This window comes from Ranitomeya imitator, chromosome 2 (genome assembly GCF_032444005.1).
Source record: "Ranitomeya imitator isolate aRanImi1 chromosome 2, aRanImi1.pri, whole genome shotgun sequence".
In the NCBI taxonomy this organism is placed as follows: domain Eukaryota; kingdom Metazoa; phylum Chordata; class Amphibia; order Anura; family Dendrobatidae; genus Ranitomeya; species Ranitomeya imitator.
The window spans coordinates 324,084,306-324,105,273 of NC_091283.1; the positions used below are offsets into that span (position 1 = coordinate 324,084,306).

Here is a 20,968-nt window from a genome sequence, read left to right on the forward strand (position 1 = left end):
ATATTCTATGTATGTTGTTATTTTACTTTGTAGTTTACAAATCTGGGCACGTAAGGGTCAGCATCTTCTAATCCCAGGGGGTAGATGCATCCACCAGGTTGTAAGTTCTATAGAAAAGGGCTGTTAATGTCCAAAGTAATTTGAACAGTTTTAAGTGGAGGAGAATGTTGTGGTCTAGTCAAAATGGTGATCACACGATTGTGATATGACCGGACTACAACACTGATAAAAGCAGCCACAGCCGGTGACTGAGAAGAATCTGTGACTTCTCTGTAGTTAGTGGTCACTACTCACCTGGGTATTCATATGTAGGAGTCTCCTCTTTACACCACTCATCACCCCTCACATATGTCTCTGTAGTATTAATATGGGTCAGATCTTCACGCTGAAACAAATATTGTAAAAGTCACAGACAGATGGAGAAGTCACATCTATGATCAGCTCTAATCCTGCCATCTCCACCGTTCTCATTACACAAGTATAAAACATATACTACTGGTGGATAAAGCAACACTGAGCACAAGACCTTCACAGCCATTTACACATCAAAGGGGAGATCTCATAACACCTTCTCTCCATCTACCTGATGATCCTGAGGAACATTAGGATCTTCTTGTTTACAGTCCTGTGGAAGAAGAGGACGGGGACATCTCTCTGGTGTTGTCCTCTTACTGGATAGATCTGGAGAAAACACATACAGGGACTGAATTCATTCTCTACATACAGATGATTATAGGCCGTGTGTATTTAGTCCTGTCTATTACCTGGTGATGTGAGGGGCTGGGGAACCTCCATGATGACTTCCTTGTACAGATGTTTGTGTCCTTCTAAATACTCCCACTCCTCCATGGAGAAATAGACGGCGACATCCTGACATCTTATAGGAACCTGACACATACAATGATATTTAATTATAGTAGGTCCAATACCCCTCCACAGTGAGAGAGAATTTGAGTCCAAGGAGAGGTTTCACATGTACCCATTCAGATGGAGACGTTTATTCTCAGAGAGGTAGGTTTAGAGTAGGACCTCGTATAAGAGAGATGCCGTAAAGTGGCTACGAGGTACACATAAAATTGGCCATTTTTATGCGCTAAAAGCTCTCATTTTTCATATTTCTAGTGCAGTAATGCAGTTTAAATTTCGTGTTTTCAAGTTTGCATGTTTTGGCGCTGCAGTGTGCTGCCCTATTTATTTGATTATATACGAGTTGGCGACTCTGGGTTCAGCACCTGTTCACACTCAGTCTATGTTTGGATGTGCAGATCAGGTTTTTTGAAACATACAATGATACCGTCATCACTCCGATCCCTTCATAGCATTACTGTATAATATCCCAGCATTCCCAGCAGTGTCACCTCTCCAGTCAGCAGCTCAATCATCTTGTAGGCGAGTTCTAGGATCTTCTGGTCATTGATGTCCTCATGGATCAGTGTGTGAGGTGGAGGTTCCGTGATTGGGCTCAGGGGTCTTCCCCATATCTCAGACACAGGGTCCTGACAGCGATCACTAGAGGTCTTCTTCACTACTATGTAATCCTGGTTATGGAGAGACACATTAATAAATCTCACTACAGACATTTCCAGACTCCTCACCTCTCCAGTTCTGTCCATCTGTTATTCCCATAGATAAGAATGATGTAATGTGACGTCATCAGAATCTCTCACCTCTCCAGTAAGACGGAAGAGGATCTCTAGGGTGAGGTGTAATATCCTCTCCGCCAACTTGTCTCTGTCCATATCCATCCTTGATGGGTAAATCAGGAAAATTTTCTTATATAGAAGATCTTCACTGAGAGGATCCGATATTGTAGAGACCTGAATGAGAAGAAGATGAGCCGATGTAACATCATAAAAATCCTGTGTAATAATACAATTACTGGAGATAATAAGGGAAACATGAGGAGATTTATTATTTTACAGTATTTAGTTTTCTTCTTTACATCTAATAAAACCTATATATTTAGGCCACAGACAACAAGCAGTTTCTTCCTCGGAGTCGGCAGCTGAATAAGTTTCTCATAGACTCATCTTCCATAACGCTAATTCTCCTCTCATTTACCGACACTGGAATCGGCATTAACAATACTGCAGGAGATATTCATTACACGTGACAGGAGAAATAACTACTTCATGATGAGGACGACATCTTCATCTTCTACTACGGCTCTAGAAACAGATTTGTCCAGAGTCGGTCACTGACTCCATCACCACCGGCCGTCTATATGAAGGTTTCCCGTCTTCCCCGCACTGTAATCTTCTATCACGTTAGATCTCAGCTCTGATTCACACACAGAAGTTTGAGGCTTTTATAAGAGATTGTTGGTAACAACCAAGACAGGAGATACATGAGGCCAATGTCTCCATGTATAGGGTTTATTTTTCTCGGGATATGATGGGTTTTTCTTTGGTACTTTCCCCTCAATTAGAAGGGACACCTGTGGATATTGGGGTCTTTACCTGCTACAGTCCAGGTGGGATTTACTCAGCATAGCTCCCAACTGTCCCTCATTCTGCGGGACTGTCCCGGTTTTGAGCCTTTGCCCCGCACTCCCACACAGGAAGCTCTGCTTCCCGCAGACAGCAGAAGCAGCCGACACGCCCCTTGTGTTAGGCCACGCCCCTTCCGTATGCAGTGCAGTACAGCTCAGAGACAGAGAGGGGGCATTTGAGGTATGTAACTGTAGTTAGTAACAGCTTACCTGATGAACGGGTGCCAGTGTAAGCAGCAGTGGAGCTAGTGCCTGGGTAATCCTGTGTGGAATGAGTGGGGATGAGCAGGGTGGGATGGAGTCTCGTCAAAGGCTTCCTCCTCTGTAACTTGCCTCGGCTGCTCAGTGCTGTGATTGCAGAGGGACCATCAGGAGTCGATGTCACAGTCCAGTGAATGCTGGAGGAGGAGCAGCAGCAGCTGCTGCAGCTCCCTGGGAGAGGGCTAATTAATGTGGCTTGTTATTTTTCCCCACTGGCAGCCTCACCAATAATTCACATGCAATTGAGCCTCATTGGGTGCTGCAGCCTTGTAAAGCCCAACATTAAGCTAAGCCTGACACTGTCTGCTGGTTCTCATGGCGCTGGACGAGGGTAAGCGTATGTGTGGGGTCAGGAGGGGTTCACAGTGTGGATGTTGCAGAGCCGCGTGTGTACGAGGTGTACGGAGCGGAGTCGTGTGTGTACGAGGTGTACGGAGCAGAGCCACGTGTGTACGAGGTATATAGAGCGGAGCAGAGTGTGTAATGTGTATGGAACGGAGTTGTGTGTGTACGAGGTGTACGGAGTGGAGTCGTGTGTGTACGAGGTGTATGGAGAGGAGCCATGTGTGTATGAGGTGTACAGATCGGAGCCATGTGCGTACGAGGTGTACGAAGCGTAGCCGCGTGTGCAAGGTGTATGGAGCGGAGTCGTGTGTGTACGAGGTGTATGGAGCAGACGCTGGCTGAGTCGGATCGGAGCAGATATTGCTCCTCGCTCTGACATTGACTGGCACAGGAGACACGGAGAGGTCTTTATCAGTGGCGTATCACAGCTGCAGCGACGTGAGCTCCTGGCTGCTGCGAGGGAGCGCGGTGAAAGTTGTGTGTGTAGTGATGGAGAAGGCAATGATGGGGGTGGGGTAACCATGTGTGGCCAGTATACTGTACCCAGCATTGTGTGGGGCCATTATACTGTATGGAGCATCGTGTGTGGCCATTATACAGTATGGAGCATCACGTGTGGCCATTATACAGTATGGAGCATCACGTGTGGCCATTATACAGTACAGAGCATCACGTGTGGCCATTATGCAGTACTAGATGGTGGCCCGATTCTAACGCATGGGGTATTCTAGAATATGTATGTAGTTTACAGCTACGTAGTCTATAACACAGCCCACGTAGTATATAGCAGTGTGGGCACCATATCCCTGTTAAAAAAAATTTATTAAAATAAAAAATAGTTATATACTCATCTTCCGTCGGCCCCGGGATCCAGCCCAGGCGTTTACCGATGCTCCTCGCGACGCTCCGGTCCCAAGAGTGCATTGCGGTCTCGCGAGATGATTACGTTGCGGTCTCGCGAGATGATTACGTTGCGGTCTCGCGAGACCGCTATGTCATCATCTCGCGAGACCGCAATGCATGGAGCGGTCACGAGGAGCGGGAAAGGCCTCGGCTGGATCCGGGGGGCCGACGGAGGGTGAGTATATAACGATTTTTTTTATTTTTTTACTATTTTCAACATTAGATCTTTTTACTATTAATGATGCATAGGCATCATCAATAGTAAAATGTTGGTCACACAGGGTTAATAGCAGTGTTAGTGGAGTGCGTTACACCGCAGCATAACACGGTCCGTTAACGCAGCCATTAACCCTGTTTGAGCGCTGAACGAGGGGGGGGGGGCACTGACGGTAGGGGAGTAGGAAGCGGCAATTTTGCCGCCGGACTGTGCCCATCGCTGATTGGTCACGTCAAAACGGCCGCCCACGACCAATCAGCGACTTGGGATTTCCATGACAGAAGGACAGACAGAAAGACGGATGTGACTGTTAGACAATTAAATAGTAGATGGAGCATCATGTGTGGTCATATTTTTTTTTGTTTATAATTATTGTTTATGAAACATTGTGATCAGCAGTGCTAAAAGGGTGTGGTTGGGGCGTGACTAGTTGTGAAATGGGTGTGGCTTAAAATTCGCCACTGCGCACGCCGCTAATTTTGTCCCTCTTTCCCTTCCTCAAAAGTTGGGAGGTATGACTCAGTAAAGTGGCCGTTGGACAAATATCACCATCAATTACCATCAGACTAAAGGAACATCGCTCCTCTATTCGGTTCTATGGATCCAGGATGAAATCCACTGCGGCCCCTGCAAGAAAAGAATGAGAAAGAGCAGAAGTTGGGTGAGACCACCGAGGCCTGAGATTTCTATGGCTGCTCTGTGCGCACAGGACCTGTGATGAGGTCACAGGAGGGGAGGAGTCAGAGGTCACATGATCAGGGGCCTCAGTGTATGCAGGACTCTGCTGTGCTGGTTGTCATGGTGCTGGATGAGGGGAAGTTTATGTGGGGGGTCAGGAGGGGTTTACAGTGTGGATGTAGCAGAGCCGTGTGTGTACGAGGTGCACGGAGCGGAGCCGTGTGTGTGTGAGGAGCGGAGCCGTGTGTGTACGGAGCCCTGTGTACGGACCACCACGTACACTGTATACACACGTATACCCCCAGCTTCGGCCGCACCCCCCCCGTGTAGGCTGTATACACCCGCATACCCCCAGCTTTGCTCACAGACCCCCGACTCTATCCCCCTGTAGAACTGACCCCGGACACACATGGTAACACTGCAGCCGTTGGCCTCTCGTCTCTCGCACATACACTGATAACATACGATGGAGTCAGACGAACCCTCCTACAAAATGTGAGAACAAAGTCATTACTACAGAACTGTATGAGAAAGGGATTTATTCTACAAGAAACGCTGGGGCCACAAATGAGAGATTCCGGGCCCCGTGGCTGGATACTCCGGGCCCCCAGCATGTTAGGACCAGACGGGGTCTTTGTCCCTGGAGCTTCTCGGTATAATGAGACTCTGATCTCGGTCATATAAAGAGGGTTGGAGTAAAATAGAAATTGCCGGAATATGAGGCCTTGTCTGATCTCTGTATCCTGTGTAAGAACTATGGAGATAGCGCTATTCTTCTGTATAATGGGACATGGCGCTGGGGCCTGAATATGAGACCTTGTCTGATCTCTGTGTCCTGTGTAAGAACTATGGAGATCGCGCTATTCTTCTGTATAATGGGGCATGGTGCTGGGGCCTGAATATGAGACCTTGTCTGATCTCTGTGTCCTGTGTAAGAACTATGGAGATCGCGCTATTCTTCTGTATAATGGGGCATGGCGCTGGGGCCTGAATATGAGACCTTGTCTGATCTGTGTCCTGTGTAAGAACTATGGAGATAGCGCTATTCTTCTGTATAATGGGGCATGGTGCTGGGGCCTGAATATGAGACCTTGTCTGATCTCTGTGTCCTGTGTAAGAACTATGGAGATCGCGCTATTCTTCTGTATAATGGGACATGGCGCTGGGGCCTGAATATGAGACCTTGTCTGATCTCTGTGTCCTGTGTAAGAACTATGGAGATCGCGCTATTCTTCTGTATAATGGGGCATGGTGCTGGGGCCTGAATATGAGACCTTGTCTGATCTCTGTGTCCTGTGTAAGAACTATGGAGATCGCGCTATTCTTCTGTATAATGGGGCATGGCGCTGGGGCCTGAATATGAGACCTTGTCTGATCTGTGTCCTGTGTAAGAACTATGGAGATAGCGCTATTCTTCTGTATAATGGGGCATGGTGCTGGGGCCTGAATATGAGACCTTGTCTGATCTCTGTGTCCTGTGTAAGAACTATGGAGATCGCGCTATTCTTCTGTATAATGGGGCATGGCTCTGGGGCCTGAATATGAGACCTTGTCTGATCTCTGTGTCCTGTGTAAGAACTATGGAGATCGCGCTATTCTTCTGTATAATGGGGCATGGTGCTGGGGCCTGAATATGAGACCTTGTCTGATCTCTGTGTCCTGTGTAAGAACTATGGAGATCGCGCTATTCTTCTGTATAATGGGGCATGGTGCTGGGGCTGAATATGAGACCTTGTCTGATCTCTGTGTCCTGTGTAAGAACTATGGAGATCGCAATATTCTTCTGTATAATGGGGCATGGCGCTGGGGCCGGAATATGAGACCTTGTCTGATCTCTGTGTCCTGTGTAAGAACTATGGAGATCGCGCTATTCTTCTGTATAATGGGGCATGGCGCTGGGGACGGAATATGAGACCTTGTCTGATCTCTGTGTCCTGTGTAAGAGCTATGGAGATCGCGCTATTCTTCTGTATAATGGGGCATGGCGCTGGGGACGGAATATGAGACCTTGTCTGATCTCTGTGTCCTGTGTAAGAGCTATGGAGATCGCGCTATTCTTCTGTATAATGGGGCATGGCGCTGGGGACGGAATATGAGACCTTGTCTGATCTCTGTGTCCTGTGTAAGAACTATGGAGATCGCGCTATTCTTCTGTATAATGGGGCATGGTGCTGGGGACTGAATATGAGACCTTGTCTGATCTCTGTGTCCTGTGTAAGAGCTATGGAGATCGCGCTATTCTTCTGTATAATGGGGCATGGCGCTGGGGCCTGAATATGAGACCTTGTCTGATCTCTGTGTCCTGTGTAAGAACTATGGAGATAGCACTATTCTTCTGTATAATGGGACATGGCGCTGGGGCCTGAATATGAGACCTTGTCTGATCTCTGTGTCCTGTGTAAGAACTATGGAGATAGCGCTATTCTTCTGTATAATGGGGCATGGCGCTGGGGCCTGAATATGAGACCTTGTCTGATCTCTGTGTCCTGTGTAAGAACTATGGAGATAGAGCTATTCTTCTGTATAATGGGGCATGGTGCTGGGGCCTGAATATGAGACCTTGTCTGATCTCTGTGTCCTGTGTAAGAACTATGGAGATCGCGCTATTCTTCTGTATAATGGGGCATGGTGCTGGGGCCTGAATATGAGACCTTGTCTGATCTCTGTGTCCTGTGTAAGAACTATGGAGATAGAGCTATTCTTCTGTATAATGGGGCATGGTGCTGGGGTCTGAATATGAGACCTTGTCTGATCTCTGTGTCCTGTGTAAGAACTATGGAGATAGCGCTATTCTTCTGTATAATGTGGCATGGTGCTGGGGCCTGAATATGAGACCTTGTCTGATCTCTGTGTCCTGTGTAAGAACTATGGAGATCGCGCTATTCTTCTGTATAATGGGGCATGGTGCTGGGGCCTGAATATGAGACCTTGTCTGATCTCTGTGTCCTGTGTAAGAACTATGGAGATAGCGCTATTCTTCTGTATAATGGGGCATGGCGCTGGGGCCTGAATATGAGACCTTGTCTGATCTCTGTGTCCTGTGTAAGAACTATGGAGATAGCGCTATTCTTCTGTATAACGGGGCATGGTGCTGGGGCCGGAATATGAGACCTTGTCTGATCTCTGTGTCCTGTGTAAGAACTATGGAGATAGAGCTATTCTTCTGTATAATGGGGCATGGTGCTGGGGTCTGAATATGAGACCTTGTCTGATCTCTGTGTCCTGTGTAAGAACTATGGAGATAGCGCTATTCTTCTGTATAATGTGGCATGGTGCTGGGGCCTGAATATGAGACCTTGTCTGATCTCTGTGTCCTGTGTAAGAACTATGGAGATCGCGCTATTCTTCTGTATAATGGGGCATGGTGCTGGGGCCTGAATATGAGACCTTGTCTGATCTCTGTGTCCTGTGTAAGAACTATGGAGATCGCGCTATTCTTCTGTATAATGGGGCATGGTGCTGGGGCCTGAATATGAGACCTTGTCTGATCTCTGTGTCCTGTGTAAGAACTATGGAGATAGCGCTATTCTTCTGTATAATGGGGCATGGCGCTGGGGCCTGAATATGAGACCTTGTCTGATCTCTGTGTCCTGTGTAAGAACTATGGAGATAGCGCTATTCTTCTGTATAACGGGGCATGGTGCTGGGGCCGGAATATGAGACCTTGTCTGATCTCTGTGTCCTGTGTAAGAACTATGGAGATAGCGCTATTCTTCTGTATAATGTGGCATGGTGCTGGGGCCTGAATATGAGACCTTGTCTGATCTCTGTGTCCTGTGTAAGAACTATGGAGATCGCGCTATTCTTCTGTATAATGGGGCATGGTGCTGGGGCCTGAATATGAGACCTTGTCTGATCTCTGTGTCCTGTGTAAGAACTATGGAGATAGCGCTATTCTTCTGTATAATGGGGCATGGCGCTGGGGCCTGAATATGAGACCTTGTCTGATCTCTGTGTCCTGTGTAAGAACTATGGAGATAGCGCTATTCTTCTGTATAACGGGGCATGGTGCTGGGGCCGGAATATGAGACCTTGTCTGATCTCTGTGTCCTGTGTAAGAACTATGGAGATAGCGCTATTCTTCTGTATAATGGGGCATGGTGCTGGGGCCGGTATATGAGACCTTGTCTAATCTCTGTATCCTGTGTAAGAACTATGGAGATAGCGCTATTCTTCTGTATAATGGAGCATGGCGCTGGGGCCGGTATATGAGACCTTGTCTGATCTCTGTGTCCTGTGTAAGAACTATGGAGATAGAGCTATTCTTCTGTATAATGGGGCATGGTGCTGGGGTCTGAATATGAGACCTTGTCTGATCTCTGTGTCCTGTGTAAGAACTATGGAGATAGCGCTATTCTTCTGTATAATGTGGCATGGTGCTGGGGCCTGAATATGAGACCTTGTCTGATCTCTGTGTCCTGTGTAAGAACTATGGAGATCGCGCTATTCTTCTGTATAATGTGGCATGGTGCTGGGGCCTGAATATGAGACCTTGTCTGATCTCTGTGTCCTGTGTAAGAACTATGGAGATCGCGCTATTCTTCTGTATAATGGGGCATGGCGCTGGGGCCTGAATATGAGACCTTGTCTGATCTCTGTGTCCTGTGTAAGAACTATGGAGATAGCGCTATTCTTCTGTATAATGGGGCATGGCGCTGGGGCCTGAATATGAGACCTTGTCTGATCTCTGTATCCTGTGTAAGAACTATGGAGATAGCGCTATTCTTCTGTATAATGGAGCATGGCGCTGGGGCCGGTATATGAGACCTTGTCTGATCTCTGTGTCCTGTGTAAGAACTATGGAGATAGCGCTATTCTTCTGTATAATGGGACATGGCGCTGGGGCCTGAATATGAGACCTTGTCTGATCTCTGTGTCCTGTGTAAGAACTATGGAGATAGCGCTATTCTTCTGTATAATGGGGCATGGCGCTGGGGCCTGAATATGAGACCTTGTCTGATCTCTGTGTCCTGTGTAAGAACTATGGAGATAGCGCTATTCTTCTGTATAACGGGGCATGGTGCTGGGGCCGGAATATGAGACCTTGTCTGATCTCTGTGTCCTGTGTAAGAACTATGGAGATAGCGCTATTCTTCTGTATAATGGGGCATGGTGCTGGGACCTGAATATGAGACCTTGTCTGACCTGTGTCCTGTGTAAGAACTATGGACATAGAGCTATTCTTCTGTATAATGGGGCATGGCACTGGGGCCTGAATATGAGACCTTGTCTGATCTCTGTGTCCTGTGTAAGAACTATGGAGATAGCACTATTCTTCTGTATAATGGGGCATGGCGCTGGGGCCTGAATATGAGACCTTGTCTGATCTCTGTGTCCTGTGTAAGAACTATGGAGATCGAGCTATTCTTCTGTATAATGGGGCATGGCGCTGGGGTCTGAATATGAGACCTTGTCTGATCTCTGTGTCCTGTGTAAGAACTATGGAGATAGCACTATTCTTCTGTATAATGGGGCATGGCGCTGGGGCCTGAATATGAGACCTTGTCTGATCTCTGTGTCCTGTGTAAGAACTATGGAGATCGCGCTATTCTTCTCTATAATGGGGCATGGTGCTGGGGCCTGAATATGAGACCTTGTCTGATCTCTGTGTCCTGTGTAAGAACTATGGAGATCGCGCTATTCTTCTGTATAATGGGGCATGGCGCTGGGGCCTGAATATGAGACTTGTCTGATCTCTGTGTCCTGTGTAAGAACTATGGAGATCGCGCTATTCTTCTGTATAATGGGGCATGGTGCTGGGGCCTGAATATGAGACCTTGTCTGATCTCTGTGTCCTGTGTAAGAACTATGGAGATAGGGCTATTCTTCTGTATAATGGGGCATGGCGCTGGGGCCTGAATATGAGACCTTGTCTGATCTCTGTGTCCTGTGTAAGAACTATGGAGATTGCTCTATTCTTCTGTATAATGGGGCATGGCGCTGGGGCCTGAATATGAGACCTTGTCTGATCTCTGTGTCCTGTGTAAGAACTATGGAGATCGCGCTATTCTTCTGTATAATGGGGCATGGTGCTGGGGCCTGAATATGAGACCTTGTCTGATCTCTGTGTCCTGTGTAAGAACTATGGAGATCGCGCTATTCTTCTGTATAATGGGGCATGGTGCTGGGGCCTGAATATGAGACCTTGTCTGATCTCTGTGTCCTGTGTAAGAACTATGGAGATAGCGCTATTCTCCTGTATAATAGGGCATGGTGCTGGGGCCTGAATATGAGACCTTGTCTGATCTCTGTGTCCTGTGTAAGAACTATGGAGATAGCGCTATTCTTCTGTATAATGGGGCATGGCGCTGGGGCCTGAATATGAGACTTGTCTGATCTCTGTGTCCTGTGTAAGAACTATGGAGATCGCGCTATTCTTCTGTATAATGGGGCATGGTGCTGGGGCCTGAATATGAGACCTTGTCTGATCTCTGTGTCCTGTGTAAGAACTATGGAGATAGGGCTATTCTTCTGTATAATGGGACATGGCGCTGGGGCCTGAATATGAGACCTTGTCTGATCTCTGTGTCCTGTGTAAGAACTATGGAGATTGCTCTATTCTTCTGTATAATGGGGCATGGCGCTGGGGCCTGAATATGAGACCTTGTCTGATCTCTGTGTCCTGTGTAAGAACTATGGAGATCGCGCTATTCTTCTGTATAATGGGGCATGGTGCTGGGGCCTGAATATGAGACCTTGTCTGATCTCTGTGTCCTGTGTAAGAACTATGGAGATCGCGCTATTCTTCTGTATAATGGGGCATGGCGCTGGGACCTGAATATGAGACCTTGTCTGACCTGTGTCCTGTGTAAGAACTATGGAGATAGAGCTATTCTTCTGTATAATGGGGCATGACGCTGGGGTCTGAATATGAGACCTTGTCTGATCTCTGTGTCCTGTGTAAGAACTATGGAGATAGCACTATTCTTCTGTATAATGGGGCATGGCGCTGGGGCCTGAATATGAGACCTTGTCTGATCTCTGTGTCCTGTGTAAGAACTATGGAGATCGCGCTATTCTTCTGTATAATGGGGCATGGTGCTGGGGCCTGAATATGAGACCTTGTCTGATCTCTGTGTCCTGTGTAAGAACTATGGAGATCGCGCTATTCTTCTGTATAATGGGGCATGGCGCTGGGGCCTGAATATGAGACTTGTCTGATCTCTGTGTCCTGTGTAAGAACTATGGAGATAGCGCTATTCTTCTGTATAATGGTGCATGGCGCTGGGGCCTGAATATGAGACTTGTCTGATCTCTGTGTCCTGTGTAAGAACTATGGAGATCGCGCTATTCTTCTGTATAATGGGGCATGGTGCTGGGGCCTGAATATGAGACCTTGTCTGATCTCTGTGTCCTGTGTAAGAACTATGGAGATAGGGCTATTCTTCTGTATAATGGGGCATGGCGCTGGGGCCTGAATATGAGACCTTGTCTGATCTCTGTGTCCTGTGTAAGAACTATGGAGATTGCTCTATTCTTCTGTATAATGGGGCATGGCGCTGGGGCCTGAATATGAGACCTTGTCTGATCTCTGTGTCCTGTGTAAGAACTATGGAGATCGCGCTATTCTTCTGTATAATGGGGCATGGTGCTGGGGCCTGAATATGAGACCTTGTCTGATCTCTGTGTCCTGTGTAAGAACTATGGAGATCGCGCTATTCTTCTGTATAATGGGGCATGGCGCTGGGGCCTGAATATGAGACTTGTCTGATCTCTGTGTCCTGTGTAAGAACTATGGAGATAGCGCTATTCTTCTGTATAATGGGGCATGGCGCTGGGGCCTGAATATGAGACTTGTCTGATCTCTGTGTCCTGTGTAAGAACTATGGAGATCGCGCTATTCTTCTGTATAATGGGGCATGGTGCTGGGGCCTGAATATGAGACCTTGTCTGATCTCTGTGTCCTGTGTAAGAACTATGGAGATTGCTCTATTCTTCTGTATAATGGGGCATGGCGCTGGGGCCTGAATATGAGACCTTGTCTGATCTCTGTGTCCTGTGTAAGAACTATGGAGATAGCGCTATTCTTCTGTATAATGGGGCATGGCGCTGGGGCCTGAATATGAGACCTTGTCTGATCTCTGTGTCCTGTGTAAGAACTATGGAGATCGCGCTATTCTTCTGTATAATGGGGCATGGTGCTGGGGCCTGAATATGAGACCTTGTCTGATCTCTGTATCCTGTGTAAGAACTATGGAGATCGCGCTATTCTTCTGTATAATGGGGCATGGCGCTGGGGCCTGAATATGAGACCTTGTCTGATCTCTGTGTCCTGTGTAAGAACTATGGAGATCGCGCTATTCTTCTGTATAATGGGGCATGGTGCTGGGGTCTGAATATGAGACCTTGTCTGATCTGTGTCCTGTGTAAGAACTATGGAGATCGCGCTATTCTCCTGTATAATGGGGCATGGTGCTGGGGCCTGAATATGAGACCTTGTCTGATCTCTGTGTCCTGTGTAAGAACTATGGAGATAGGGCTATTCTTCTGTATAATGGGGCATGGCGCTGGGGCCTGAATATGAGACCTTGTCTGATCTCTGTGTCCTGTGTAAGAACTATGGAGATCGCACTATTCTTCTGTATAATGGGGCATGGTGCTGGGGCCTGAATATGAGATCTTGTCTGATCTCTGTATCCTGTATAAGAACTATGGAGATCGCGCTATTCTTCTGTATAATGGGGCATGGCGCTGGGGCCTGAATATGAGACCTTGTCTGATCTCTGTGTCCTGTGTAAGAACTATGGAGATAGCGCTATTCTTCTGTATAACGGGGCATGGTGCTGGGGCCGGAATATGAGACCTTGTCTGATCTCTGTGTCCTGTGTAAGAACTATGGAGATAGCGCTATTCTTCTGTATAATGTGGCATGGTGCTGGGGCCTGAATATGAGACCTTGTCTGATCTCTGTGTCCTGTGTAAGAACTATGGAGATCGCGCTATTCTTCTGTATAATGGGGCATGGTGCTGGGGCCTGAATATGAGACCTTGTCTGATCTCTGTGTCCTGTGTAAGAACTATGGAGATAGCGCTATTCTTCTGTATAATGGGGCATGGCGCTGGGGCCTGAATATGAGACCTTGTCTGATCTCTGTATCCTGTGTAAGAACTATGGAGATAGCGCTATTCTTCTGTATAATGGAGCATGGCGCTGGGGCCGGTATATGAGACCTTGTCTGATCTCTGTGTCCTGTGTAAGAACTATGGAGATAGCGCTATTCTTCTGTATAATGGGGCATGGCGCTGGGGCCTGAATATGAGACCTTGTCTGATCTCTGTGTCCTGTGTAAGAACTATGGAGATAGCGCTATTCTTCTGTATAACGGGGCATGGTGCTGGGGCCGGAATATGAGACCTTGTCTGATCTCTGTGTCCTGTGTAAGAACTATGGAGATAGCGCTATTCTTCTGTATAATGGGGCATGGTGCTGGGACCTGAATATGAGACCTTGTCTGACCTGTGTCCTGTGTAAGAACTATGGACATAGAGCTATTCTTCTGTATAATGGGGCATGGCACTGGGGCCTGAATATGAGACCTTGTCTGATCTCTGTGTCCTGTGTAAGAACTATGGAGATAGCACTATTCTTCTGTATAATGGGGCATGGCGCTGGGGCCTGAATATGAGACCTTGTCTGATCTCTGTGTCCTGTGTAAGAACTATGGAGATCGAGCTATTCTTCTGTATAATGGGGCATGGCGCTGGGGTCTGAATATGAGACCTTGTCTGATCTCTGTGTCCTGTGTAAGAACTATGGAGATAGCACTATTCTTCTGTATAATGGGGCATGGCGCTGGGGCCTGAATATGAGACCTTGTCTGATCTCTGTGTCCTGTGTAAGAACTATGGAGATCGCGCTATTCTTCTCTATAATGGGGCATGGTGCTGGGGCCTGAATATGAGACCTTGTCTGATCTCTGTGTCCTGTGTAAGAACTATGGAGATCGCGCTATTCTTCTGTATAATGGGGCATGGCGCTGGGGCCTGAATATGAGACTTGTCTGATCTCTGTGTCCTGTGTAAGAACTATGGAGATCGCGCTATTCTTCTGTATAATGGGGCATGGTGCTGGGGCCTGAATATGAGACCTTGTCTGATCTCTGTGTCCTGTGTAAGAACTATGGAGATAGGGCTATTCTTCTGTATAATGGGGCATGGCGCTGGGGCCTGAATATGAGACCTTGTCTGATCTCTGTGTCCTGTGTAAGAACTATGGAGATTGCTCTATTCTTCTGTATAATGGGGCATGGCGCTGGGGCCTGAATATGAGACCTTGTCTGATCTCTGTGTCCTGTGTAAGAACTATGGAGATCGCGCTATTCTTCTGTATAATGGGGCATGGTGCTGGGGCCTGAATATGAGACCTTGTCTGATCTCTGTGTCCTGTGTAAGAACTATGGAGATCGCGCTATTCTTCTGTATAATGGGGCATGGCGCTGGGGCCTGAATATGAGACTTGTCTGATCTCTGTGTCCTGTGTAAGAACTATGGAGATAGCGCTATTCTTCTGTATAATGGGGCATGGCGCTGGGGCCTGAATATGAGACTTGTCTGATCTCTGTGTCCTGTGTAAGAACTATGGAGATCGCGCTATTCTTCTGTATAATGGGGCATGGTGCTGGGGCCTGAATATGAGACCTTGTCTGATCTCTGTGTCCTGTGTAAGAACTATGGAGATAGGGCTATTCTTCTGTATAATGGGACATGGCGCTGGGGCCTGAATATGAGACCTTGTCTGATCTCTGTGTCCTGTGTAAGAACTATGGAGATTGCTCTATTCTTCTGTATAATGGGGCATGGCGCTGGGGCCTGAATATGAGACCTTGTCTGATCTCTGTGTCCTGTGTAAGAACTATGGAGATCGCGCTATTCTTCTGTATAATGGGGCATGGTGCTGGGGCCTGAATATGAGACCTTGTCTGATCTCTGTGTCCTGTGTAAGAACTATGGAGATCGCGCTATTCTTCTGTATAATGGGGCATGGCGCTGGGACCTGAATATGAGACCTTGTCTGACCTGTGTCCTGTGTAAGAACTATGGAGATAGAGCTATTCTTCTGTATAATGGGGCATGACGCTGGGGTCTGAATATGAGACCTTGTCTGATCTCTGTGTCCTGTGTAAGAACTATGGAGATAGCACTATTCTTCTGTATAATGGGGCATGGCGCTGGGGCCTGAATATGAGACCTTGTCTGATCTCTGTGTCCTGTGTAAGAACTATGGAGATCGCGCTATTCTTCTGTATAATGGGGCATGGTGCTGGGGCCTGAATATGAGACCTTGTCTGATCTCTGTGTCCTGTGTAAGAACTATGGAGATCGCGCTATTCTTCTGTATAATGGGGCATGGCGCTGGGGCCTGAATATGAGACTTGTCTGATCTCTGTGTCCTGTGTAAGAACTATGGAGATAGCGCTATTCTTCTGTATAATGGTGCATGGCGCTGGGGCCTGAATATGAGACTTGTCTGATCTCTGTGTCCTGTGTAAGAACTATGGAGATCGCGCTATTCTTCTGTATAATGGGGCATGGTGCTGGGGCCTGAATATGAGACCTTGTCTGATCTCTGTGTCCTGTGTAAGAACTATGGAGATAGGGCTATTCTTCTGTATAATGGGGCATGGCGCTGGGGCCTGAATATGAGACCTTGTCTGATCTCTGTGTCCTGTGTAAGAACTATGGAGATTGCTCTATTCTTCTGTATAATGGGGCATGGCGCTGGGGCCTGAATATGAGACCTTGTCTGATCTCTGTGTCCTGTGTAAGAACTATGGAGATCGCGCTATTCTTCTGTATAATGGGGCATGGTGCTGGGGCCTGAATATGAGACCTTGTCTGATCTCTGTGTCCTGTGTAAGAACTATGGAGATCGCGCTATTCTTCTGTATAATGGGGCATGGCGCTGGGGCCTGAATATGAGACTTGTCTGATCTCTGTGTCCTGTGTAAGAACTATGGAGATAGCGCTATTCTTCTGTATAATGGGGCATGGCGCTGGGGCCTGAATATGAGACTTGTCTGATCTCTGTGTCCTGTGTAAGAACTATGGAGATCGCGCTATTCTTCTGTATAATGGGGCATGGTGCTGGGGCCTGAATATGAGACCTTGTCTGATCTCTGTGTCCTGTGTAAGAACTATGGAGATTGCTCTATTCTTCTGTATAATGGGGCATGGCGCTGGGGCCTGAATATGAGACCTTGTCTGATCTCTGTGTCCTGTGTAAGAACTATGGAGATAGCGCTATTCTTCTGTATAATGGGGCATGGCGCTGGGGCCTGAATATGAGACCTTGTCTGATCTCTGTGTCCTGTGTAAGAACTATGGAGATCGCGCTATTCTTCTGTATAATGGGGCATGGTGCTGGGGCCTGAATATGAGACCTTGTCTGATCTCTGTATCCTGTGTAAGAACTATGGAGATCGCGCTATTCTTCTGTATAATGGGGCATGGCGCTGGGGCCTGAATATGAGACCTTGTCTGATCTCTGTGTCCTGTGTAAGAACTATGGAGATCGCGCTATTCTTCTGTATAATGGGGCATGGTGCTGGGGTCTGAATATGAGACCTTGTCTGATCTGTGTCCTGTGTAAGAACTATGGAGATCGCGCTATTCTCCTGTATAATGGGGCATGGTGCTGGGGCCTGAATATGAGACCTTGTCTGATCTCTGTGTCCTGTGTAAGAACTATGGAGATAGGGCTATTCTTCTGTATAATGGGGCATGGCGCTGGGGCCTGAATATGAGACCTTGTCTGATCTCTGTGTCCTGTGTAAGAACTATGGAGATCGCACTATTCTTCTGTATAATGGGGCATGGTGCTGGGGCCTGAATATGAGATCTTGTCTGATCTCTGTATCCTGTATAAGAACTATGGAGATCGCGCTATTCTTCTGTATAATGGGGCATGGTGCTGGGGCCTGAATATGAGACCTTGTCTGATCTCTGTGTCCTGTGTAAGAACTATGGAGATAGGGCTATTCTTCTGTATAATGGGGCATGGCGCTGGGGCCTGAATATGAGACCTTGTCTGATCTCTGCGTCCTGTGTAAGAACTATGGAGATAGCGATATTCTTCTGTATAATGGGGCATGGCGCTGGGGCCTGAATATGAGACCTTGTCTGATCTCTGTGTCCTGTGTAGGAACTATGGAGATAGCGCTATTCTTCTGTATAATGGGGCATGACGCTGGGTCCTGAATATGAGACCTTGTCTGATCTCTGTGTCCTGTGTAAGCACTATGGAGATCGCGCTATTCTCCTGTATAATGGGGCATGGCGCTGGGGCCTGAATATGAGACCTTGTCTGATCTGTGTCCTGTGTAAGAACTATGGAGATCGCGCTATTCTTCTGTATAATGGGGCATGGCGCTGGGGCCTGAATATGAGACCTTGTCTGATCTCTGTGTCCTGTGTAAGAACTATGGAGATAGCACTATTCTTCTGTATAATGGGGCATGGCGCTGGGGCCTGAATATGAGACCTTGTCTGATCTCTGTGTCCTGTGTAAGAACTATGGAGATCGCGCTATTCTTCTGTATAATGGGGCATGGTGCTGGGGCCTGAATATGAGACCTTGTCTGATCTCTGTGTCCTGTGTAAGAACTATGGAGATCGCGCTATTCTTCTGTATAATGGGGCATGGCGCTGGGGCCTGAATATGAGACTTGTCTGATCTCTGTGTCCTGTGTAAGAACTATGGAGATAGCGCTATTCTTCTGTATAATGGTGCATGGCGCTGGGGCCTGAATATGAGACTTGTCTGATCTCTGTGTCCTGTGTAAGAACTATGGAGATCGCGCTATTCTTCTGTATAATGGGGCATGGTGCTGGGGCCTGAATATGAGACCTTGTCTGATCTCTGTGTCCTGTGTAAGAACTATGGAGATCGCGCTATTCTTCTGTATAATGGGGCATGGCGCTGGGGCCTGAATATGAGACTTGTCTGATCTCTGTGTCCTGTGTAAGAACTATGGAGATAGCGCTATTCTTCTGTATAATGGTGCATGGCGCTGGGGCCTGAATATGAGACTTGTCTGATCTCTGTGTCCTGTGTAAGAACTATGGAGATCGCGCTATTCTTCTGTATAATGGGGCATGGTGCTGGGGTCTAAATATGAGACCTTGTCTGATCTCTGTGTCCTGTGTAAGAACTATGGAGATCGCGCTATTCTTCTGTATAATGGGGCATGGTGCTGGGGTCTGAATATGAGACCTTGTCTGATCTCTGTGTCCTGTGTAAGAACTATGGAGATAGCGCTATTCTTCTGTATAATGGGGCATGGTGCTGGGGCCGGAATATGAGACCTTGTCTGATCTCTGTGTCCTCTGTAAGAACTATGGAGATAGCGCTATTCTTCTGTATAATGGGGCATGGTGCTGGGGCCTGAATATGAGACCTTGTCTGATCTCTGTGTCCTGTGTAAGAACTATGGAGATCGCGCTATTCTTCTGTATAATGGGCCATGGTGCTGGGGCCTGAATATGAGACCTTGTCTGATCTCTGTGTCCTGTGTAAGAACTATGGAGATAGCGCTATTCTTCTGTATAATGGGGCATGGCGCTGGGGCCTGAATATGAGACCTTGTCTGATCTCTGTGTCCTGTGTAAGAACTATGGAGATAGCGCTATTCTTCTGTATAATGGGGCATGGCGCTGGGGCCTGAATATGAGACCTTGTCTGATCTCTGTGTCCTGTGTAAGAACTATGGAGATCGCGCTATTCTTCTGTATAATGGGGCATGGTGCTGGGGCCTGAATATGAGACCTTGTCTGATCTGTGTCCTGTGTAAAAACTATGGAGATCACGCTATTCTTCTGTATAATGGGGCATGGCGCTGGGGCCTGAATATGAGACCTTGTCTGATCTCTGTGTCCTGTGTTAGAACTATGGAGATCGCGCTATTCTTCTGTATAATGGGGCATGGTGCTGGTGCCTGAATATGAGACCTTGTCTGATCTCTGTGTCCTGTGTTAGAACTATGGAGATAGCGCTATTCTTCTGTATAATGGGGCATGGTGCTGGGGCCTGAATATGAGACCTTGTCTGATCTCTGTGTCCTGTGTAAGAACTATGGAGATCGCGCTATTCTTCTGTATAATGGTGCTGGTGCCTGAATATGAGTCCTTGTCTGATCTCTGTGTCCTGTGTTAGAACTATGGAGATAGCGCTATTCTTCTGTATAATGGGGCATGGTGCTGGGGCCTGAATATGAGACCTTGTCTGATCTCTGTGTCCTGTAAAAGAACTATGGAGATCGCGCTATTCTTCTGTATAATGGTGCTGGGGCCTGAATATGAGACCTTGTCTGATCTCTGTGTCCTGTGTAAGAACTATGGAGATCGCACTATTCTTCTGTATAATGGGGCATGGTGCTGGGGCCTGAATATGAGACCTTGTCTGATCTCTGTGTCCTGTGTAAGAACTATGGAGATCGCGCTATTCTTCTGTATAATGGGGCATGGCGCTGGGGCCTGAATATGAGACCATGTCTGATCTCTATGTCCTGTGTAAGAACCATGGAGATCGCGCTATTCTTCTGTATAATGGGGCATGGCGCTGGGGCCTTAATATGAGACCTTGTCTGATCTCTGTGTCCTGTGTAAGAACTATGGAGATCGCGCTATTCTTCTGTATAATGGGGCATGGTGCTGGGGCCTGAATATGAGACCTTGTCTGATCTCTGTGTCCTGTGTAAGAACTATGGAGATAGCGCTATTCTCCTGTATTATGGGGCATGGTGCTGGGGCCTGAATATGAGACCTTGTGTGATCTCTGTGTCCTGTGTAAGAACTATGGAGATCGCGCTATTCTTCTGTATAATGGGGCATGGCGCTGGGGCCTGAATATGAGACCTTGTCTGATCTCTGTGTCCTGTGTAAGAACTATGGAGATAGCGCTATTCTCCTGTATTATGGGGCATGGTGCTGGGGCCTGAATATGAGACCTTGTGTGATCTCTGTGTCCTGTGTAAGAACTATGGAGATCGCGCTATTCTTCGGTATAATGGGGCATGGTGCTGCGGCCTGAATATGAGACCTTGTCTGATCTCTGTGTCCTGTGTAAGAACCATGGA

General features: G+C 47.4%; 1 protein-coding gene across 3 annotated transcripts in view; it reads right to left on the reverse strand.

The window, feature by feature from the left end:
* Positions 1-20,968, reverse strand: part of LOC138663510 (oocyte zinc finger protein XlCOF22-like) — a 312,274-nt gene that overhangs the window by 20,886 nt on the left and 270,420 nt on the right. The window contains exons 1-6 of one of the 3 annotated variants that reach the window (XM_069749749.1): positions 4,777-4,920; positions 1,668-1,817; positions 1,359-1,538; positions 765-888; positions 584-681; positions 295-385 (exon numbers count right to left, since the gene is read on the reverse strand). In XM_069749749.1, the coding sequence (XP_069605850.1) occupies positions 295-385; positions 584-681; positions 765-888; positions 1,359-1,538; positions 1,668-1,817; positions 4,777-4,779 (646 nt within the window). In that variant the 5' untranslated portion in view covers positions 4,780-4,920. Of the gene's footprint in view, positions 1-294; positions 386-583; positions 682-764; positions 889-1,358; positions 1,539-1,667; positions 1,818-2,701; positions 2,821-4,776; positions 4,921-20,968 lie in introns of those variants that run through there. The other 2 variants (XM_069749748.1, XM_069749747.1) reach the window with 2 other exon arrangements.